The 25,211-nt window shown below is 42.6% G+C and overlaps 1 protein-coding gene across 1 annotated transcript in view; it reads right to left on the bottom strand.

Annotated features, from left to right (window-relative positions):
- LOC148014113 (Acyl-CoA N-acyltransferases (NAT) superfamily protein) overlaps window positions 1-22,872 on the bottom strand; it is a 32,209-nt gene extending 9,337 nt beyond the window's left edge. Inside the window, exons 1-2 of the mRNA XM_087666271.1 lie at window positions 21,866-22,872; window positions 19,127-19,234 (exon numbers count right to left, since the gene is read on the bottom strand). Of these exons, the coding sequence (XP_087522397.1) occupies window positions 19,127-19,234; window positions 21,866-21,880 (123 nt within the window). The 5' untranslated portion in view covers window positions 21,881-22,872. The remainder of the gene's footprint in view (window positions 1-19,126; window positions 19,235-21,865) is intronic.
- Window positions 22,873-25,211: the final 2,339 nt, after the last annotated feature.

Raw genomic sequence — 25,211 nt, 5'->3', positions numbered from 1 at the left:
GTGCTTGGGCTAGTGAGCAATTTCTCCATGAAGGATACTGTCCAAGGGATACTTGCTACATGGGCATTCCTCATTTGCATTGCATAGCATTTTTCAATGCGTCTCAATTCGCAAAGCACCATGAGCACCTTGGTCCCTTTGGATCCAGAGTAGTCTCCATCTACGGTTCAATCACCTACATACCTATTCACCCTTACTCATCATCGATACTCTTGTAGGTGGTTGTATACACAATCTCTGTCTTGTGATTTATGAGCCAATCATCTCTTCCCAAATGGGCACAAAAACCTTTTCCTTTTAAAATGAAGAAAGAAATGTTCAAGGAAAATCCTTCGAGCTCCCAAGGGAAGATAACCATCACCTCTATAGCCTTGAATAGGTTATTGGGCAGCTGATGAGCACCCATTGACCAATGGCCTACCTGCTTCAAGGTGGGACCTCTTGGGGTATCTATGACACTGCTCAAACTACCCTATGACAATAATCTGCTGACTGATGAGAGATTTACCAGCTTCAATCTCCAATACTTTGGGTGTTTTCTAAATGTTTGCCACTACTACTTGTACCTTTAGCACTCTTGCTCTGGTCACTACATCTATAAATGAAACACGGAGCACTGTGCCAAAGAGTCAACTGAAGTCCACCAGCTAAGAGTACTTGACTACAAATGTGGGAAAAGGGAATCACATGGGTGTCAAGGGAACATTTAATAAGACCCATAGGAGAAGAAACCGCTATACTAAAGAACCGTATACATAACCCCCCCTATGCAGCTACAACCGAGGACTTGTTGACAAGCACTGTGTCGCATCTACTGAGGTAAGATGAACCATGAATATGCCTTGTAACATCAGCACCATCTTTGCTATATGCAAGATGCTGATACACAAGGTAGAGAGTAAAGCCATTTGCAAAGATAGTCTGGCACAAGGAGTGTGTCTCTTGTAGGTTGTGTTGGTGTCAAACCAAAGGTTCCATTGCGTGTGTGTCTCTTTGGATCTCATGCTCGAGTTGCATGCTAACCAAAAGTCTAGGGAATGGTACCAAGAAGGAAGGGAAGAGGTGTGAACAAGTCAACTATGGCACAGTAGGTGGACAATGATGATGGAAGCAAGTAGGGAATACATGGTCTAAGAAGATGTAGTGGAGGGCATACAATAATGCAAGCAAGCAAGGACAAACAAAGAAGAAAGGAATATTGATGAAATTCTAATGCAACAATCAAACATGTTATGTAGCAATAAACCAAACAAAGAAAAGAAAAGGCTTGGATACCATAACCAATAGTTCCTCACAAGCCATTTATCTCACTTCCTCATAAGCCTATTGTCTCAGTTTCTTACAAGCCCATAAACAAGGAAACACTTGACAATTTTTGTAGAGATCTTGACACAATGAAACACATCAATTTTTGGAAATATCATGTTGCACAAGCAAGGGTAGTGTGATGTAATGATAGGGCAGCATATGGAGGCTAAAGTGGCGCCTACAAGCAAGCAGCAATGAGATGGGAGCAGCCAAGCATGGGAGATGTAGACTTGACCAAAAACAGTATGCCAAGATGCACAAATAGTAGCTTGGGGAGACAATGGTGGTAGCTAAAACCATCCTTCCTTCTCAAAGAGGGTGGTAAAACCTAATCAAGCACTTAATTACAACAATTAACAAATAAACATACACTGACAGCGCACACTTCACCATAACATTCTTGGACATTGGACACCTTGTTGGCCCCAAAACTAGTGCCCCTTGCGGCATTTCTTTAACTTGTATTGCTATTGGATAGAGTATGACTAAGGCTTCTTGATCTCCTCCATTGATCCAAAGGCCTCTTGCTATCACAACCGATCAGCAAGTCATTTTCCCCTTGATCTTTACCTAGGACTTGTACAAATTGGACCCCTAATTGACCAAATGCTGCCCCAAATCAAATGGGATGGGCAGGCATCTGAAATCCCTAGCGATTCCTTGAATTCCAACCACTGATTTCAGTGTACTATGTCTCTAACTACTGGCATGGGTCCCAAGGTGACTGCTAAACCCTAATTTTCATTGAGAATTAGGGTTTACAATAGAAATCTCACTGTTGCCCACCAAATCTGGCCGAGAGCACCTTCAAATGGCTGGAGAAGGTGAGAGAATGCTGAGGAGAGAGAAAAATCAGAGTTTCCACACAAGAAAACCTTCAAAACTGCTTGCTGACCGCCCTAATCTGCATTTAATGCAGACACTTGCTGGTTGGAGCCCAAATGATGCAGTCCCCAATGGCTATTCTTTGCTCCAAATTCTAACGAGTAGCACCTACCTCTCTCACACAGCTTAGATCAACTAAATGAGGCTCTGCAATCCCCCAACCAGCCTTCTCCCCCATAGCATGGGTATTTTGGCCAAGTGGCAGCCTTCTAATCCCATTTTCCAACAATTTTCAGAATTAATTTATTTTGAAAATTAATTTCAACCCTTCTTACCCTGCCCAAAATTAGGTGTGCCCATCCACAATTTAATTAGCTAGGCCATTTGCAACCCCAAGTGGTCCCCAACCTTAATTGACCCTTGGGCACGCACTAAATAATTAATTAATGCCTAGTACCTAGTGTCACCACCACTGACTATGCCTATTTATAAGCCACTCTCTCATTCATTCACCATGGTTGATTCATTCAGTGCATCGCCTCTTCTCTTCAGCCTCTCCACTATCCTCACACCCCTTCAGGAGGACATTGCGGTTCGTGGTTCGTGGCTGTCTTCATCATCTTCCTTGTGCTACGGGACCCTTGTTCCCTTGTATCACATTCACTCCATGATTCAGAACTTCATCATTCCATTCATCAGAGTTTCTTCTCTCTTCTCTTCTCTTCTCCATGTTTGCCGAGTTCACTCCGTGCTCCTCCCCGCAAACCCTACTGTCTCGCTGGTACGTCATCTTTTGACATGGTATTAAAGCTGGATCTGCTCAAACAGCGGCAAAGATCCTCCACTCCAATGAAGGCAAAGACCGGTGGCGGGTTTGGCATCCACTTCTCTTCTTCTTCGGCTGCATCAAAATCTCGTTTTTGTAGATTTCAGGTATTTCAGCTTGCTGTCCATACCCTGGATGCGGAGAACATCGCGGTCCAAGCTGGCCATTGCTGTCTAGAACACTCTGGCGCCTGTTTCCAGCCTATCACACACTGTTCCGAGCTGATTTCAGCAAATTGACTGCTGCTGTTGTTTTTTTCCTGCGTTTTTAGTCTTTCTCTCTCCTGCAGGCTGTCCTACCTGCGTTTTTTAGTCTTTCTCTCACCTGCTGCCTACGTTTTTAGTATTTCTCTCCTACGGGCTATCCTGCCTACGTTTTTAGTCTTTCTCTCTCCTCACCTGTGTTTTTCTACTGATTCAGTCTCTTACTGCCAGTCACATCCTCCTCCCACTGGCAACTCACTTCTAGCCCTTCCACTATCCTCCCACCCCTTGAGACGGACATTGCAATTCGTGCTTCACACTATCCTCACATCCCTTGAGGCGAACATTGCGGTTCGTGGTTCGTGGTGGCTGACCTCTTCCTTCTTCAACAAGGCACACTAGTATCCATGGCTTCTTTACCAATAGATGACCAAGCTACTGGGTGCTCCTACTATGGCATCACCGGACACACCACCGATGCTTGCCGACTTCAACCTTTGCTCCCCACCCCCCCAGAGTATATGCATCTTCCACCAAGCACTCCTTGTGCCACCTCTCCTTTCTGGGCCACACAGATTATTCTACATCGGCTATCAGAGTACTATACTCAAGGCAATAAGACGCATCCGATGCGCACTAAGTCCTTTCGAGCACATGGAGGATCGATTGGCGCTACAACCTCTTGGAGATCGTCACAATTCCAGCGACAATCTTCTCCCACTTATTTTCAGGTACAGTGGCTTCCACGACCTGCGGTTCTGCACTCCACTCCACTGAGAGACAGTGATTATTTGATACCGTCTCCTCGTCAATCCGCTCCTTCGAGAGACAGTGGCTGCTTGACTTCTTCCTCTTCTTTGGCTACACAATCCGCTCCACTTAGAGACAGCAAATGTTACCCACCTCTTGCTCATTCTGAGCCCTACCCTTCCCCACCATCGACTACTCAGGTTCGAGAGGCTACCTCTGGGAGCTCTTCAGCACCCCATATACCTTCTTCGGCACGACCGACGGTACTTACTTCATCATTAGTCATTTCGGAGTCCGTGATCCATAAGTTTTTGGATTCCCTATCTACTTTAGAGGGGGATTCAGAGGGGGATGTTATTTCTTGGCTCTCAAAGGGGGCATCTACTTCTTATTCGACTTCAGCGGGGGCCCCTCCACCTCCCACCTCCGAGGGGGAACCTACTCCACATGAAGTTCTTCACCCATCTTCTACTTTCTTGGGGTGGCTGTCTTCGACCAGTCATCTTTTCTACCGATACCTAGAATCTAGAGGGTCTACCTAGATCGGGGCCCTTGGATCTTCACCACAACTTGGTGACTAGGCCTTCGTATTCCTTCTAGCATGGATGCACGGAGCTAGTGGCTTCTCTCCCGAGGTTGAGTTTCGGGTCTCCTTTCAGGTGGTATTCTCAGATTACAAGGTGGATCTTCTTCTTGCCTTGGTCACTTGGTCAGCATGGAGCCACCTCCCCAGATTGAGTACGGGCATATCCTTATGATTCTCAACACCACACAAAGTCCAACATTCCTCCTATGCATTGCATGTTTTCATCATCTTTGTACTCGGGCGCTTGGACAAGTGAACAATTTTCCCACGAGGGACACTATCCAAGTGGCACCTGTTGCATGAGCATTCTTCAGCATGTAGCATTGCATCTCAACCTCACTCTTCTCTCGTTCCCCTTTTTGGGCCTGAGAGGGGGTGTTGAGAAACCCTTCACCCTTCACCTGCAATTTGCGTTTTTTGCGTTTCTGTATTTTGCGTTTAGAGTTTGCGTTTAGGGTTTGCAGCCCCAAAAAGGGGCGCCATCCTAGACTGACTATGTCTATTTATAGGCCACTCTCTCATTCATTCACCACGGTTGATTCATTCAGTCCGTCGCCTCTTCTCTCCGATCTCTCCACTATCCTCACACCCCTTTAGAAGGACATTGTGGTTCGTGGTTCGTGGCTGTCTTCATTATCTTCCTTGTGCTACGGGACCCTCGTTCCCTTGTATCACATTCACTCCATGATTCAAAACTTCATCATTCCATTCATCAAAGTTTCTTCTCTTCTCCATGTTTGCCGAGTTCACTCCGTGTTCCTCCCCACCAACCCTACTGTCTCGCTCGTACGTCATCACAAGAAAGACACATCAACGGTCACAATAGCTTATTACACAAGGAGCTCTCCAAACAAACTAGATCCTTTTTAGCTTATAGAGTTTGATGTCCATTTCATTTCCATCATGGTATCAAAGCAAGGGGAGCATCATTGATAAGCTTAGCATCTCCATTGGGCTTAATCCATGCATGATTAGTAGATTTATCCATTTCAAATTTGATCCTCTTGTTTATCTCACCTAGCTATTCACCTATCTAGAGAAGATGGAGAACCAATATCTTCAGATCTGCTTTATCATTTCAAAACCCTCTTGTAGGTATCTGCCCTGCATCAAGGTGCTCAATTTTGTTAATTTGAACCTTGATATTCATCATCTACACATCCAACATGATGGAGATTTTATTGAGCTGAAAGTGAATGTGCAGATAACACACACACATAGAGTGGAGAGCAGTAGAGAGAAAAGTGAGCATGACACACTTGATGTTTGGTACAAAGACTAGTGTATCACTTTTTAGGTTTTAATAATATATATAAAGTACAAGAAGTGTAAGGGTGTGTTCACACCTGAGCATGGTAAAAGGCAAGATCAAGTATGTACCTTGACAAGCTCAATGCCCTTGCTATCAAGTACATCCCTGATAAAGTGATATTTCACCTATATGTGCTTTGTCTTTGAGTGAAAGGCAAGATTCCATGAAAAGCAGGGCTCCTCTTCCTCTTCCTCTTCTTCTTCTTCTTCTTCTTCTTCTTCTTCTTCTTCTTTTGCTGCTGTTGCTGCTACTGCTGCTGCTGCTGCTGCTACTGCTACTGCTACTCCTACTCCTCCTTCTCCTCCTTCTTCTTCTTTAATCCATTATCTAGGTCCTAAAGGCTAATCATCATATCATGGCACCGGACCCATATTGAAGGCACGTCACTCCAATCAAAAGATATGAGGGCTCCGGTGGATCAAAGAAGTGGCAGTGCAACTATTGTGGATTGGAGAAATCGGGGAGCATAACGCGCGTGAAAGACCACTTGGCATGCGTTCCCAACAAAGACATCGGGCCTTGCGCAAATGTGCAAGCAGAAGTAACAGTAAGTCTCCATCTTTCGTGCCGAAAGCGTATGGGTATTGAGCTAGAAGAGGATAAATCCTCTCATCCAATACCACATTGGGCTAATGAAGCACAAGAGGGGCAAAGAGAGGCTAGTGGGCCTAGTTGCGCTAGCCAAATTGGAGGTGCCAGTGGCCCATCAAAAAAAAGTACATCCATATCCGTATCAGGTCCAAGTGCAAAAAGGACTCCGTTGCCATCTTCTAGTAGTGGTGGGCAAAAGGGCTCCTTGCATGGTGCAAGTGTCCATGCAGGACTTCAGAGGCAAGCAATTATGGAGACAACTAGAGAACTCACACGCTTATTTATTCGGTGTGCTACCCCTTTCAATGTGGCCACTACACATCAATGGAAGAAGACAATCATGGCAATAAGCCGTATAAGGTGTGAGTGGAAAGGCTCCTCCACAAATGCATTACGCACATAGGAGCTTCGAAAGGAGAAAGCATCCATAGAGGCTCAATTGGAGCCCTTGAAGGAGACATGGGTGAAATATGGATACACAATATTATGCGATGGATGGTCAAATATGCGCCAAAGGAATGTTTACAATGTTTTGGTATCTTCATGTAAAGGCACCATGTTCATTAAGGCCATTGATGTCTCTGCCTCAGGTCTTACCATCACATGAGCTTTCATTTGGGAGCACATACAACAGGTCATCATGGACAGAAATCCAAAATGTGGTGCATGTGGTGATAGATAATGGAAGCAATTGTGTGTCTATGGGACGTATGCTTGAGAAGGAGTTTTCTAGCATAGTATGAACTCCATGTGCATCCCATTGCCTTGACTTGCTTATTGAAGATATTGGGTAAATATCTTGGGTGGATGACATTTTCAAGACGGCAACAAGCATGGTAAGATTTGTAAAGAAGAGACCATCCGTCACAAGTATGTTTCGAGCCATTAGCATACTTGAGCTATTGAAGCCCTCCACCACTATATTTACTTATATATTTATTATATTGGAGAGGTTAATATGAGTCCGTCCAAATTTGATACGGACCATTGCATACCAAGAATGGCTCACATGGAGTGAGAGAGAGTCTCCAAAGGCTTGTGCTTTTAAGCGCAATATTTTGAATGAGAGTTAGTGGATTGAGACAGAGCATTGGTGAAAAGTCTCACTTCTATTTACACTGTATTACGCATCACTAATATGAAGGGGAGTACTTTGGAGCTTCTATATGAGTATATGGATGAAATTGGTAAGGCCTTGCTTCGCAACAGCTTTTTTTCCCAAGATAAGTAAGTTTTGTTTAACTTTTATACGTGTAATTATTTGGTATTAACGACTCCTTGATGATTGATCATTATTCTAACTTCTAAGTTTTTAACTTATTTTATGTATAGGGTCAATGAGATTCATGCAGTGTGAAATGCACGATGGGATTGGTTTCATAAACCAATCCATGTTGTCACATATATCTTACATTCCCTTTGGCGTAGCGAGAAGTAGTACACTAGTGAGGAGTTAGAGGAGGGCTTCATGGAGTATATGAGGCACCTCACAAGGGATGATATAGATATGATGAGAAAAGTAGAGGATGATTTGATGGCATTCCGCAATCATCTTCTTCATTTTGGCTAGGCTTCGAAAGACACAGCTTCAGCCTGTCTCTTGGTGGGAGAAATACGGCAATTGTGCTCCTACTTTGGTATGTGATTGGTGACTTTTATATTTTGAATCTTGATTATCTAGTACATTATTCAACTTAGGTAACAAGTTCTATAATCTATTGCCCACTCAAATGTTGATTTTGCAACTTGCATATTAGCAATTGCCAATTACTTAACCTTAATCTCTTAAATTTGAATAGAAACGCATTGTCATTCGGATCCTCTCGCAAGATTGTAGTCCAAGGCCTGGTGAGAGAAATTAGAGCACATGGATCCTCTTCCACACCAAAAAGAGAAACAAACTCACAACTACCCAGCTGGAGCGTTTAGTGTTTTGCCATTGCAATCTCTAGCTTCTTGAGAGAACCGCTTTGTCCCCTGAGTCTTCACAGGTAAATTAGTAATGATTAGTATTATGTATAATTAACTTTTTAACCTTGAGTCCTTGACACTTAACATTGCTAATTTGCTTGGAAGTTGGATTGTAAATTGTGATATGTATGAACATTGAACATATTAAATCTCCTCTCATATGATATATTTTTGTCTCGTTCACCTTTACAGGTGAATGTTGACAATCTACTCCATGCTCTATGAGGAGCTATCGTCATCAATGCATGAGACTCGTGCACAGAGGAGGTTAGAGTGAGGGTCACACATGGTCGTGCATCACAGGTAGAGTCAAAGCCGCAGTCTGAGGATGAGACTAAGACTGCTTCATTAACTTCTTGATCAGGGTCCTCAAAGTCACAGACGAGGAGATGGTGCACAGATTCTCAGAGTCGTAATGAGTCATGACTCCTGATATACAGGAGTCAATTTGGCAATGTAGAGTCCATGCTAGAGTTGCCAGTTGTTCATTGATATTGATACTTATAGCCTCATTGGACTTTGGAGTTTTGACAGATTATTCACATGACATAGTTACATGTATCATTGTATCTTGATCCCGCTTATTATGCATCTTGATTTTTGTTCCATTGTTCTTAATGTCAATCTTCACTGCTCTTTATATCATAGATTATTCATGAGTCATAAATTCTAATTCATTTTGTTGCCTCAAGTTTTGAATATTGAGTCTTAATTGTGTTAAGTTGTCTTAAGTTTCAACCATTGAGTCCTTAGTCTTGACTCCTCAATCTTCACTCGTGAGTCGTGACTCATGAGTTGTAAAATGTGTAATGAATCATCATTTCAATCATTTGACATAAAGACTCAAAGTTTTGTATGAAATTTGGCTACATGTTGTTATAGGCATTGATATATTCACATACCCACATAATACTGCGCTTTTTTTAGTGTACAATCCGAAACATTGTTTCCCCATCTCCAAAATTTGGCCGAAACTCCGAAACTCTAGTTTTTCCTGTTTCCGTTTTCCCCGTTTCCAAAACTCCCTCGTACTATGTGTAATACCAAGCTCTCTCACCAGACATGAAAGCCATAAAGCCTCTTTGAATACCTTCGTAGCAGCGACATATTCTGCCTCTGTAGTAGACAATGCAACACACTCTTGCAACCTAGATATCCAAGAGACTGCTCCTCTTGTGAACATGAACGCATATCCTTAAGTAGACTTACTGCAATCAGGATGGCCAACATAGTCTGCATCCGTGAAACCGACAATAGATGGCTTCTGCTTACCAAAACAAATACACAAATCCTTTGTGTCCTTAAGATATCTCATGATACCCTTCACTGCTTCCCAATGCTTTTTGCCAGGATATGCTATGTATCTGCTAACCACTCCCACCGCAAATGCAATGTCAAGACGTGTAGCAACCATAGCATACATAAGCTACCAATAGCTAAAGCATAGGGTATCTTGGTCATTTCATCCTTTCCATCATCTGATGTAGGGCTGTCATCTGCACTAATTTTCACATATGGAGGCAATGGTACACTAATGGCTTTCCCCCCCTCCATATTGAAATGCTGTAGAACTTTCATGACATACTCCTATTGTGATAGATAAAGAAGACCCTTTAATCTATCTCTGAGTATACGCATATCAAAAATGTGATTTGTCTCACCAAGATCTTTCATATCAAAGCTATTGTGTAAACTCTACTTTAAGAAGTCCAAGGCATGAATATCCTTGCCTGCAATTAGTATGTCATCCGCATACAAAACCAAGAGAATAAGGCTGTCATCCGCTACCTTCTTGGTGTATAAGCAGTGATTGACTTGAGAACGATGAAATCCCTGAGATTGCATGAATGTATCAAATTTGTGATACCATTCTCGTGGTGGCTGCTTCAACCCATACAAACTCTTGTGGAGTTTACATACCATGTGCTCTTTTTCCTTTGCAACAAAACCGTCAGGCTGCATATAGATCTCCTCATGGAGATCACCATGTAAGAAGGAGGTTTTTATATCCATCTATATGAGTTTCATATCGATGCAACCCGACCTAAGACGGTTCGCAAAGTAGTCATTTTGACTACATGAGAAAAGACTTCATTAAAATCAATTCCATGTTATTGCTTGTATCCTTTAGCAACCAAGCGTGCTTTATACTTTGGCAAAGAACTAGAAGTGACTTTCATTTTGTAAACCCATTTGCAGGATAGCACTTTTTGTCCTTTTGGAAAATACACCAAATCCCAAGTGTCATTCTTCTTGAGGGATTCCATCTTTGATAGCATTGCTTTGTGCCATTTCTTGCTATCTTGTCTGTCCATTGCTTCCTGGAAGCATGACAGTTCACCACAATCTATTAACATGACATAATCAACCACATAGTTTAGACCAGGAACAAATCTATTTGGTTGTTTTTGCACTCTGGTCGACCTACGGACCCAGTGATCAAGATTTGTTGGCTTGCTGTTCAGCCTGCAAATCTACATTAACAGCTTGTTCTGCAAATTCAGCATGCTATACACCTGGTTTAGGTTGATCCAAAGGCACATGTTCTTGCTGAATTTGTGGGACATTATGGGTAAGATCCTGCTGATCATTTTCAAAATCATTATGTACATTTTCAAGGACATTATAGCAAATATTTACTACTGTCTCACAAGCATTCTTTGCTGTCCTATGGGTACATCTTCCCGGAATACAACCCTTCTGACCTCCTCTGTTCTTTCGGGCTATTTGTGCATGTAATCTTCCCAGAAGATGACATCATTGCTGCATACTACTTTTCTTTTCTTGGGATCCCATAATCGATATCCCATCTCACCTTCATCACCCTATCCTAGGAAAATACATTTACTAGTTTTTGGCTCAAGTTTATTGCATTCTTCCTTGCAAATGTGCACAAATTCCTCACATCCAAACAGTCTCAAGTGAGCATACGAAGGTACTTCCCCAACCACTCTTCTTGAGGGACTTCCTTCCCCCAAAGACCTGTTTGGTGACCGATTAATCAAGTGTATAGCTGTCATAACAGTCTCTGCCCAAAATCCATAGGATAAAGCAGCATGTGACAGCATTTTACGAACCTTGTCTTGAATGGTCCTGTTCATACGCTCTGCAACACCATTTTGGGGCGGATTATGAGGGGCAATAAACTCCCTTTTAATCCCTTTGTTGTCACAAAAGTCTTGAAAGGCTTTGGATACATATTCCCCATCATTGTCAGAGCGAAGGCATTTTAATGTCTTGTTGGTTTGATTTTCAGAAAGTGCCAAGAATTTTTTTAATTTATCCAAGGCCTCGTCTTTCCTCCGGATTGTATAAACCCAGACTTTGCGTGTCGCATCATCAACAAAGGTAATGAAATACTTCTTCCCCCCTAAAGATAATCCTAGCATTTGACATACTTCTGAATGTACCAACTCTAAGGGTGAAGACTTTAAAGAAATAGATTTTTTGTGTGACGTTTGAGCATGTTTACCATAAATACAATGATCACATTGTTCAAAATCAGCATACCTCAAAGACGGTAAATAACCCAAATAAGAGAGCACTTTCATTCTAGATTGACTCATGTGTCCCAACTGGCTATGTCACAAAGAAACACTTGGCTACTTAGTTATGGCGACTAGATGGTCACACACACTAGATACATGCAAAGGATACAATGTATCACTTTTGGACCCCTTGGCAACAATGCAAGAACCCTTATAGATTTTCCAATTGCTATCCTCAAATGTAGTGCAATAGCCTTCATCATCTAGTTGCCCTATGCTTATCAAGCTCTTCTTGAGCTGAGGTACATGTCTCACATTATGCAAAACAAACACAGAGCCATGCTGAAATTCCAGTTTCACACTGTCAATGCCTGTAATTTTACATGCATAGTTATCCCCCAAGTGGACAACATCACGTACACCACAATTGTAGTTAGAGAACCACTCATGATGTGATGCGACATGAAAGGATGCACCTAAATCACGTATCCAAGTGTGCATATCATCCTCAAAATTTGCAATCAATGCATGTGCACTCAAAGAAGAAGCAAGAAGTACATCACCATCACTGTCATTGTCATGAGTGACTCCATTAACCTCTTCTATTTTCACATTGCTCTTTTTGGTGGGCTGGCTGTCCTTGTTTTCAGCCTTGTTGGCTTCAATGTTTTTGTTCTTGCCCTTCTCTTTCTTCAATTGAAAGAAATCACGTTTGTAGTACTCTTTTTTGCCACAATGATGGCACTCCACATTTTTTCCACGAGATTTGTTGCGTGCTTTGTTTTCAATTCTGCTCGTGCTGAAATCAACCTCTAGTGTGTAATGCATTAGAAGATTTGTTTGTTGAGTTATTCTGCCTATTGAGTTCTTCCATCAGTAAAGAACTCTCTACATCGGAGTATAACAACTGAGCATTCGAATTACTCAAAGCTGTCCTGAAAGAATCCCAACTTTCAGGCAAAGTGCATAGCAAGAAAGTAGCTTTGAACTTTTCATCAATATAGAAATCCAATGCAACCAGCTGATTGAAAACTGAGCTAAACTCATTTAAATGTATAAACATGGCTGTACCTTCTTTCATGCGAAAGTCCATCAGTTTTTTCAGCCAATAAACCTTGCTGGCTGCACTTTTCTGAGCATACAATTCTTCAAGCCTTTGCCACATTGCATATGCTGAATTCAGCTTCTCAATGTTAAAGAACAAGTTGGTTGACAGTGAGAGCTCAATGGTAGAGTGGCACGTTTGGTCACGGGTGAACTATCGAACAGGTCACAGTCTGTCCCATCGGAGCGCCCGCTAGACCCGTCTTGTCCACCACCTGGTCCTGGTCGCGTGCAGGTCCTGCGTGACCTGCGCCGACCTGTCGCTTGCAGCCTGCAGCAGGCATTGACAAAGCTGCCGCCCGTTGGTCCCCTACTTGCTACGCCTATTGGTCCGACTACCTCTGTCAGGTAGTCGAATGTTGACTCTCACATGCACCTGCTGAGTGCTGACTACTGATGCCGACACCTCTCACTTGAGGTCGCCTGACTAGCATGTCCAGCTTTGAGAAGAGTGCACTCCTTGAGCTCTGATACCAGTTTGATGGAGATTTTACTGAGCTGAGAGTGAATGCGACAGATAACACACACAGAGAGTGGAGAGCAGTAGAGAGGAGATGAGCACGACACACTTGATGTTCGGTACAAAGACTAGTATACCACTTTTTAGGTTTTGATAATATATATACAGTACAAGTATAAGGGTGTGTTCACACCCGAACGCAAAATTGTGTCTCCTTAAAATAGACACAATTCTGCCCATCTGTTGTTCATACTGCTCATTTTCTCTCCTTGGCTTGAATCCGTCTGAGCTACCCTTGGGGCCTTTGTAGGCTTATTAGTTGCTTGTCTTCACCTAAAAGCATTTCTGCAAATTCTCTCCGCTGCCCTCTAGAACAGATTTACAAAGAGTGTGTCAGGCAGCCATAGCGGGTTTTATGCAAGCTTTACTTCTTGAACTTGCTCTCTTCTACCCCAAATCTCTTAGCCTTGATCATTATGACCAGCTCCACAAGCACAAAAATCAAAATATCAAGTGAAGCTTTACGAGAAGGCTACACCAAAGTATATCAAGATAGAGAAGACATCAAACTTGAAGAAGAAGTGGTTCATCCACAAGGACACAACCATTTGCAACATGCTTCATCTTTTTGAAGATGGAAATAGTTTGCTGCACCAAGAGTGATTTGCTAAAGAGAAGTTGGAGGCCATTGTGATCATCAACTTAGATGATAAAAGGCATCTACTTACGAAGCATCTCTCTTCTATTTATAGTGGATTTTTCCATTACAACTCTCACTAGGAAACCTTTTCCTACAAGAGTGGGTTTTCCCACTAAGCTTTTGCTCTTCATTCAACTTTCTTTTTGTTGAGAATAGCAAATGATGCTTGACATGTATGCCCTGAAGAGGCTAGAAGATAGACAAATAATGTATGCTCTAGGAAGAGATGTTCAGAATCCCATAAGCACAGTGAGGGAGAGTGGTACTATCCAGAAGCTATAAAGGCATGTACTTGACACTCATTTCAATGTAATGGAACTATCACTTTGAGTCATTGTCAATGTCATCGTCCATCTTACACAAGAATGTGTTTATGAGTCCAAGCTTCCATCTTGGAACCTAATTCACTTGTGTAACAGTTGGTCTATCTAAGTCTATGTCATCATGATTTGTGCATTCATCTTCCATCCTCCATAGCTCCTACCATGCTCTAGATCCATGCTTTTCACATGGTACCAGAGCTCAGTTGAGCATGGCATAGCTCCATACACTGCTTCTCTAGTCTTTCTCCTCCCCTGGTCATCTTTGTCTAGCTCACATCCAGCTCATGACTCCATTTTCAACTTCACCTTCATCTTGACCTTGTGTCTGCCTTAGCCAACCTGCACCCACCATATCTCTTCATGCTCTCTTCAAGAGAGTTGTTTCCCAACTTGAGGCACTCCTTCTCGTTACGTAAAACATCAACATTGTGCGCTACAGGACCTAGCATTGCAGAAATACGTGAATCTAGCATAGATTTCATACGCAGGGATTCGATTTGATCCAGCATCCAGCACAAGGCATGATTCTCTAGATCTTTGTGGGGCGTTTGAAGACCCCCATTTGGGCAATCTCACGCTGAAAGGGCTCCCCAAAATTCTCTCTCTATCTGTCACATCTGTGAAACCCTAATTGTCATCTCTGTAGGCAGCCATAGCCAATGCTTCAAAGCTTGACATTTTCATTGTTTCTTCTCACTGAAGCTATCAACAATGAGTTTAATCACTAAGCCACACTCTTTGAAGTTCGCTGCAAATCTGGAAGTGCCCGAGGAAGCTCAAAAGTCATCCACAAAGTTCGTGAGAAATCAACAAACAAGAAGCAGATCAAGCACCGACATCCAACACTAAGCTCAAAGAATAGTATCCATTGATATTCAACTAGTGTCAATTTGACACTGATCTTCTTGTGTCTCTTGACACATTGAATTACAACTCCTTTGCTGGTTATTTGACACTGAAGCTATCAACAATGAGTTTAATCACTAAGCCACACTCTTTGAAGTTCGCTGCAAATCTGGAAGTGCCCGAGGAAGCTCAAAAGTCATCCACAAAGTTCGTGAGAAATCAACAAACAAGAAGCAGATCAAGCACCGACATCCAACACTAAGCTCAAAGAATAGTATCCATTGATATTCAACTAGTGTCAATTTGACACTGATCTTCTTGTGTCTCTTGACACATTGAATTACAACTCCTTTGCTGGTTATTTGAAGCTAATCAACATGGTAGAGCTTTCATGTCTAGAAGAAGAAGACCATGTACCACCTTATGCGAAAGAACTTGTGGAACCTATATGAGGAAGAGAAGAAAGAAGAAAAAAGTGAAGATGGAAAAATCCTTGGGAGGGTCCAACCAAAGCCTGAAGAACCAATGTCCAAAGAGTGAAAAAAGATGAATAATAAAGCACTAGGAATTATTGCCTAGGGATTGTCTGACGATGTATTGCACCATATCTCTAGCATTAGAGATGCTAAAAAGGCTTGGGATGAGCTTGATAGGATCCTTGGAAGTCAAGCCAAAAACTCTAAGGTCAAGTTGTTAATGCAATTCTATAAGCTTGACATAAAAGACAGCACTTCAATGACTATGCATATTAACAAATTCAAAAGTCTAAAAACTCAACTTGCCACTTTGAAGAAAACAATAGATGAAGATGAAGCCATTGTTGTACTCCTTGCTAGTGTAAACTAGAATCCTTATGAAAATCTTGTCTCTACTCTCAGCAATGTACCTAATTTGTCACAAAAAGATATTGAGCACTCTCTTCTTAATGAAGAGAATAAACAAAAGAACAAGAATACAAAAGATGGTGTCCAATCATCTAGGGAAAATCTCTTATACACTAAAGGAGTTGTTGGAGCTAAAGGAAGAGATCGAGGATTCATTAACAATAACAACAACAACAAAGATTGAATGACATGTCATTATTGTGGTAAAACTTGTCATATAGCCAGTGAATGTTTTCACAAAAAAAGAGCCCAACAGGTACAAGATGATCACCACCAGAATCAATTCATGAATGAAAGAGAAGAAAAAGAAGATGCTTTTGCTATCTACAACAACTCTAACAGATCGTTTTGATAAAAAAGTTCTTTGTATTTTCCCATAGTGGATGTTATCTTGTAAAAACCTACCAAAAATGTAAAGTTTCAAGCTTTAACTTGGCTAGGCTGACTATGAGCTAGTCTCTCGGGCCATGTCATCATGTAGGAGAGGGCAAAAGCCAACAAGTGTAGGAACTCATCATTTGAGGGGGGGTGTTGAGAATAGCAAATGATACTTGACACGTATGCCTTGAAGAGGCTGGAAGATAGACAAATAATGTATGCTCTAGGAAGAGATCTTTAGAATCCCATAAGCAAAAGTGAGGAAGAGTGGTACTATCCAAAAGCTATAAAGGCATGTACTTGACACTCATTTCAATGTAATGGAACTATCACTTTGAGTCATTGTCAATGTCATTGTCCATCTTACACAAGAATGTGTTTATGAGTCCAAGCTTCCATCTTGGAATCTAATTCACTTGTGTAACAATTAGTCTATCTAAGTCTATGTCATCATGAGTTGTGTATTCATCTTCCATCCTCTATAGCTCCTGCCATGCTCTAGATCCATGCTTTTCACACTTTTGAAGTGCTAACCAGCATGGAAGAGCAAAAGGGTATTCTCTTGTCAAGGTTAATGGAACAAACTATCACATTTGGTGAGTGGAGACCAAGTTCTTGTTCACTAAGAAGGGCTGGCAGAATGTGGCCAATGGAAAAGACAAATGCCCTAAAGCTATAGAAAACATTGAATTTCTAAAGATGAGAAGGCACCAGCTACTCTGGTATTAACCATGCAGGATGCATATTCCCATCACATTGGAGATTGTGAGTAAAAGAAGCTTGGGACACACTTGAGGGAACCTTCAGTGGAGCTAAAGGTAAAGGAAATATTTATGTGCCTTCTTTATTGAGTTTTTCAGCTTGAAGATGGAACCTGATATGCCTCTTCCTATCTTCTCAAACGCAATGAAGAGTTTCTCATCTCAAATTATGGGCTATAGAGTCTGGAGAGCATACAAGTAAAGAAGTTTCCATTGCAATCTTGTTGCAGAGCCTTCCCCCAAGTTATGGCAATCTCGTTTACCACTTTGAAGAATATTCCAAGCATTACATTGAAGAAAGTGGAGTTCTCTATCTAGGAGGAAGTATCCATGACCTTTACATGAAGTCATCCATGTATGCGTAGGGTGCATCCAACTCAAAGCTAAAGGAGAAACCTTCCCACACTCATGGGTAAATCGATCATTTGGAAAAGGTCTGTAGACTAAAAGTGAAGTAATCTGTGGAAAAACAGGACATGCAGCTCACTACTGTTCTAAGAAGAAGGAACAAACCAAAGTAGCAAAAGAATTTCAAGAAACTCATGAAGCAAACACTGTTGCTATTGCAGATCATGTAGAAACTGGTTGGGCTTTCAAAAGCTCTCTTAGTATCAGTAAGGTGAAAATAACAGTAAAATAAGTGGCTAGCTGATCTCAAGATCTACACATGATGTCACCTATGACACGGTCCCTAGCTGCTCAACTGAATGCCTGTTGATGAGTCTCCAATGTCTCGTGATGATGGCTCTGATCCAGTTGCAGTGCAGCTTCCTCAGATGTGGTCCTAGCAGACAGTGCCCTCATGCCCGGTGAAGTGAAATGGCTCTGTCCAGTGTGACTCCATGGCATGGAATGGAAGGTGTCTGGCAGGGTGGCTCTGTCTCTGCTAGGCTAGTTGTCAGTCGGCTCTGATATATGAAAAGTCTGTCCCTGCTCTCTATGTGGATCCCTCTGGGTGAACTGGTCTCCTGTCTCACAATAGTGCTGTGCAGTGCCTCTGGAGCTCTAGGAGGAAGAGGCCTAGGCATCTGTGGTCCTCAGACTAGCACAGGAGTCTAAGTTTGTAGTTCTGAAATAGTGAAAATAAACTAGCTTCTTGCCTCTCCCATTTCTGATTCTTTACAACATTTCTTTGCTGCCATCTTGTTCATGCACATGGGACAATGTCTGTTATGGCCACTGTAGCTACATAATTAGGCAGTGAACTAGCTACAAAATGCTCGCGACTCTCAACAAGTATGTGGCTGAGTAGCCCAAAAAAAGGGGAAAACAGTTGCTATACTCAACCAGGAAAAAAAAAATTATCTTCCATGGCACAGTAAACAAGGGCTAAAGCAAACCCATAAAATATTTCTCAGACTGTGGCATTGACACAAATTTAGACATAATGTTCTGGCATTCTGAGTATACAAAATGTATATTCAATACTTTCCTAAATCATTATAACTGGCAAGGTTTCTGCAATGTGGGAAATGTGACAGCTAGGAATCAAACTTTTTTATCATTTACCAGTCAAATGAAATGAGAAACACAAGGTTTTGGTTTGGGGTTTTCTTCCACTTCATAAAAGTTTTCAAGGTGTATGTTTGAAAGTATACAACCACAATAGTTTAAAAAAGCAGCAACAGTCTTCAGATTTGAACGTCTTGTTTAGTAGATCATATCATATTACGGAATAATAAGTTTTCGGTAGTTCAATTACTAAGCCAGCTTAATTACTTTACACATGTGGGAAATGAGTAGAGCTGGCAATCAGGAAAGATGCATCAAAGAAGAAGGGGTACGAGCATCAAGACAGGACTGGTCAAACCTGTGGAAAATTTCCAACGACTTCATCAGGCAACTTCGCAGTTTGATTCAGGTCAAGGGATCCCACCACTAACTGGTCCCCAAAAACTTCATCACACAACCCATCTATCTGAATTCACAAACAATATAGGAAGAGATTTTGATGACAGACCATAAAGCTTAATCTTAGTGGAAATTCCATTACACAAATACTTAGTGCACATCTCAATTACTATGTGAATACTGGAGTAATCCAGAGATCAGTATGCTCCTCATACTGGAAAATCCTTTCCATGTTGTAGCAGTGCTGAGACCATTTTATTTCTTAGATAGTGGTGGAAAGCCATTTGAACAAAAAACCATACAATGTGAGCACAGCTTCATTTGTCACTCAAATGCTTTTATGGACCTGGCCGTACAAAAGTCTACATAATAAACAAAGAATAGAAACGACAATTAACATTTTCAAAACATAGGGCAAAAGTGACACTAATTTCCATAACTGAAGGATGGGCTCTTTCAAGCTTTCCCCCTAAACAAATCATCATGTGCTGAAAGTTACTGTCAGCTTTATCCAGCAACTTGGAAAACAACAAACCAAGAGTAGAAATGTCTTCCAAAATATTAACCTTGAAAAGAGGGTTAAGGTAACCTTTAAGGTTCAGTTCTTATCTATTCTATGATGAAGCATATAGAGGCTCTTAATAGACAACCATGCAACCTCCTTTGAATGGTCACTTAGCATCCTTTAGATGGCCACTCAACTACAGAGCTGTAGTATGCAAGAATGTTCTACTAAGATGTTCATTTTGAAAAGGGGCCTATCCAATGCTATGGCAAAGCACACAAAAGACTTTCAGCAAATGAACCACTGAGCCTCATTCAAATGGCCACTCAGGTAGATAGTGGCACTATGCTTCCCACATTGTGGATTTGGAGGCAAAGGTAGAAGAGATTTTCTAAAAGGATCCCCAACTCTCCTTCCACATATGCTAGACCTAGAGATATCGAAAACCCACCCCCCTTCCCGGGGGTCTCTGATGCACACATTACACTTCTACTCCTCTCCATCTTGGTAGCCCCACCAGCACATGCGTGCATGCACACTCTCACATACCACCCAAAAAAAAAGCCTCACATGTAGGTGCACTTTCGCCATCAGTGACATGGCACATTACCCAATTATCTTTGAAGGAGTGTACAATAGTTCAACCCCATCTCAAGTCCGCTAGCCACAGCCATAGGATGGGGGAGCCATCAGTGAAAGCAATGTTGCAATAAACATTGGGTGCCATTACAATCTTTGACTGTACTGTTCTTGAGCTCGCTGATGGTGTTAGTGACAGTAGTTATGGTAAAACATATGCTTGGAAGGGGCTCATAAAGTGTGAATGTATCATATTGGGGCTGATTGGGAATGTAATGTACAAATAGTGCCTCTCCCCAACATGCTGCAAGAAGTAAGCAGTAAAATAGAGTTACCTTAGACCACAAGGAGGAGCTTGGGAGCAAAACAATGTTAACAAACACTAACTCTCAACAAATGCAACACACAAGCCAAGCGAGAGTTCCCACCAACCGACAACTCTCTCAAACAAGCAAAGAGCACGTCAGCATGAGGAAACACTCAATGTCGTACAGAATAAAGGACAGCTGCAAGTCATGAATCCATATGCATGATGCAAACTAAAAACAAGTCTATGATGAAGTACTACAACAAAAGATCAGCATAAGTGCCCCATTTATCACTCCAAAACTAACGATGTATGCTAGGAGACCAAGGCAACAGGTAAAGATGCAACAAGCATTGATCAAAGGGCACAAATCGCAGGTTTCAAAGACATTCATGGCCTCTTCTATTGTATGGTTTTGTGTATCATGTACCATGGCCTAATCTTGTTCCTTTGATGTGCTTTTGAGAGCTAAAATTTTGATTGAGACTGCAGTATCCTTATACCTTCTGCACTGAAAAGGCCTCAACTCGGTGGGTCTCTTGTCCATCTCTAGTGCTTTTGGAGGCTTTCATTGTCATCCTTGGCAATTTATTAAAAGGTTTTAGAGACTACAACCTCCCATTCTAATGCATTGGCAGTGGATGCCTCTACTATTTCAACTTCAAAGTTGTGGCATACATGGTTTGGCCACTTAAATTTTGGGAGCTTAGCAGGCCTACAAAGGCATGATATGAAGTGAGATCTTCCAAAGGTACATGTGCTACAAAACCACTTTCCAAGAGATGCTTTCTTGGCAAAATGCTTAGATTTAGTTTCTCAAAAGATGGGAGTGTGTTGGTGCTACTCAGAAATTGCAAATAGTGTGTATTGATATATATGGCCCTGTGTGCGCTCTATCACTTGGGTGATGCATGTACTTTGTTCCTTCATTAACAACTATACCTAACACACATGGCTTGTTGGTCACAACTCGCAAGGCTCATGCATCACCTATGACACGTGTAATAACAATCAATTTTGGTTCAATGCATTTTCTGTAGCAATGCCAAACAAAGTGACAAGGCATCAACCACTTGTCGATAAGCAACAGGCAACCAAATCCAAAGTGGAAATACAACTCTTCTAAAATGAATTTGTTGAAACGTATATTTTACTCAAATGAAACATGTGCTATGATTTTATAGTTGCATTACTAAAGCAAGGATACAACATGTTCACACAGGTAACTCAGTGAAAATCACTACAGCAGTAGGATAATCAAGCAAGCTAGTTCGTCAATAACAACTCAAAACACTTACATAGCATACCTTGTAAAATGACATTACTTCATCATAAAGAATGCCAATATTTGCAGAGAAAGTTGTTGCTATAACACATGAAACGTTTCCATATCCTGGTCGTTTCCCCTCTACTTTCTCCTTCAAAGCTTCAAACTCTAAATTGGCCAAATACCGATGATGCTCCTAACAGAACTTGAGATAAGCACAAACTCTCAGTTACAAAGCAAACTTTCTATCTATATGCAAAATTAGACAACAGTATTATCAATACGATCTATTATAAAAGCTGCTAGCAGATAGTTTAACTCTTAGAGCATTTGAAAACCGAATTGACAGTAATATTTGACATAATTGTGATGATGAAAGCTTTGATAAGAATATTTAACATAATTGTGATTGTGATGAAAGCAGAGGTGCAGTGGGGAGAGAAAAGACAGGGAAGGAGAAAGAGATGAAGACAGAAAGATGAAGCAGGCAACCCCCAGATGAAGACAAAAGAATACTAAATAGAGAGTCAGAGTGTAATGATGTATGTACAGAGGAAGCCTATAAATAGGCAAAAGTCTACAAACTTGGACAAGCTGTAGGACAATAATGGTCCACGGGCATGCCTAGACAAGGCAAAATATCTGGGGCAAAACTCCTAAATACTATGTGCCCACAACGGGCAAGGAAGAAGAACCTGAATAAGCTGATGTGTCAAACATGAGTATTGTGACTGTTACCACGTTTTGTGCCACGTCCCCATCAAACATCCACGGCCCCTAAAAACAAGGGTCTCCTCTAACTTGGAGGGAGTAGAAGTTTGACCTCCCTCTTGAAGTATATTATGGGAAGCCACGTACTTGGGCAACTTATTTTCAACATTGACAATAGTCTCAAAAGCATGAAAAGGCTCTGGTAACTTTTGAACAACGTGGATAACCTAATCGCGTTGTCATCAAGAAGAACAAATCATGTGAGCTGCACATGAAATGGGCCACCCAGGTTGCCGCCTCCCCTTTCTTTGCCACCATCCTGCTAGCACCTTTGAGCTTGGCACTTTTCGTTGCCGCCTCCTATCTCGCCACCATCCTGTCAGCGTCCCCCCCTTCCGCCAGTCTGCCCTCCCCCTTGCCTCGCCACGCTTCCATAAGTGCCTCCCCTTCTGCCAATCTGCCTCCCCCCATCCACACACTCCTCTGATCAGGCAGGCCGCCAAGCCAATTTGGCCGCCCCTACATACCCCCCCCCCCCCCCCCAAAAAAAACAAGGTGGGTGAACCACCAGTTGCTGCCCCCTCCCCTTGACGCAGCCTTTCCCCTTGAGTAAAGGGAAGATTTCTCGGATGATCCCCCGTGAAGACCCACAATGGAAACCCCCTAGTCAAACATCAAAGCACTCTGCAAATGCCCCCCAGTCACACACCTTGCACATCACCCTCATGGGTGAGCAGCTCTTGTCTGTTCGTGCTAGAAAGGGAACTTGAGGAGACTGTGATCTTCGATAAGGTTGTTGGGCACTCTCCATCTAGGGTGCAGCTCTCCAACTGGCTAATTTCTATCCTGCGCATTGGTACTGCACAGATCATGAAAGCGATATTGACAGGTCAAGGTATCCTTATGGTACATCTCACTTCGGCAGAAGCAGCTATGGAGAAGAACTTCAAGCTCCACAACCAACTTCCTCGCTATCTGGTCACCTTGCTTTTTTTCCAACTCGCTGTCGATATCAATAGTTGGTAGAGGAGTTTGGGCACCTCTTCAGCACGGTCCTCCCCCCTTCTTTTGCTGATGCACTGACGGCCACAAGGGTTCCAAAAGTACAGGTGGCAGTGGAAGATACAAAGACAATTCCGAAGTTTTTATAGATTGAGACTGATAGGCACATCTTTAGACAGCAAATCATTGTCACAAGGAAGCCCAGTCAGTGCTTGCGATGCCACATCTTTGGACACTAGACCATGGAGTGTATTTGTTTTGATGCGAGGGCGACTCAACAAGCGGTTGTGCAGGTGGATAAGGAGGGATTCATGAGGGTTCCACAGCATCAAAGGGGGAAGAAACAAGACTGGTCACAACTGACATCATACCCCCAAACCTCACCAGCAAAGGGCCACGAGCCGTGAGTCAGGTCCTGTCAAAGGGGCCCCCCACAGCAATCACCATGTCCCCCCCTCCCCCTTGTAGGAGAACAAGGCTCCCCCTATCCCCCCACTCAAGCAACATAGCCCATTGTTCCACCCGCGACACAGCACTCCATTTGCCCCCTCCCCAAGACCAGTCCCCCCCCAAACCCACCAGAGTCCACTCCCCATCCCTCCCTCCCCCCAATCCGTAACACAGCCACCCCTCCCCCCCCCCCGGGTCGCAACCTCCCCCCACAAGGGGCAATGACCTCCACACCCCTAATAGCTCACCTTGTCCACAACCGACCTCCCCCCTACACACCGCCACTAGTTCAGTGGCAGTGCCAATTCCTCAAACTTTCCTTGGCCAAGCACAGCTTATGACGGTTCTTTCATTGTGGCCCATGGTCATACATGAGAGTGGCGAGACACATAGAGTTTCTACTTTCCCTAAAGGTGGGAATCTTTGTGGTTTGTAAATCGAGGGGTGGCAAACCCCACGTACCACCAAATGGGCCAAACTACACCATCTTCCTCCAATCTTCTCACTCAAGAGCCTCATTGTTGACAACTCTAGTGGATAAGGTCATGAGGGACCAAGTAGCAAACCATGTCTTGCAGTGGCTAAGAGAGGCAAGATTAGCACTTCTAGCACAACAATGGCCAAGATGTCAGATGGACATCAACTAGTGGCGCAGGACTGAAGTTCCACACCTCAACATCATCTTTCCAGCCTCCCCTCTCCCCCCACTAGATCTTACCAATGGATGTGATTGAAAGGCCACTTGCCCAAGCCAAGCCCACAATTCCTCTTCCTCCTAAGCTTCGTGCATGCCGAACAAGAGCTTGCTCGGCAACTATAGGCAACTACTAGCCTTTCCATGAGTCTACAACTTGCATGCTAGAACATGAACAACTTCCACTAGTGCGGTGCATGGTCCCAGAAAGTTGATTGTTCAGCAAGAGCTATAGCCATCCCTTGCCAGACGGATTGATATTTTACTTCTTCAAGAGTATAAGCTTTCCCCCGTCCAGGCCAACAAGGAGAGGAAGGTATTCCTAGGGAGACCACGGGAGTCTGCACTTCCATTGGTTCGAGTCTAAATTTTGGAATGGCTCGACAAGTTTTATGTTGGGAGTGGGGGTGCTCTAAAGGAGAGCAAGTTAGGTAACTGGCTAGGACCACCCTCTCCCTTTTGGACACAGGCTTGATAGGACAAAAACACGCAATCAAACCCAACCAAAAGTGGTTCCATCCACCTTTGC

This window comes from Lygodium microphyllum, chromosome 25, assembly GCF_053477565.2.
Source record: "Lygodium microphyllum isolate KBCC chromosome 25, Lygodium_microphyllum_v1.1.10, whole genome shotgun sequence".
In the NCBI taxonomy this organism is placed as follows: Eukaryota; Viridiplantae; Streptophyta; class Polypodiopsida; order Schizaeales; family Lygodiaceae; genus Lygodium; species Lygodium microphyllum.
Note: the sequence above shows the minus strand (reverse complement) of the source record. Positions and strands in the feature narration are given on the sequence as shown.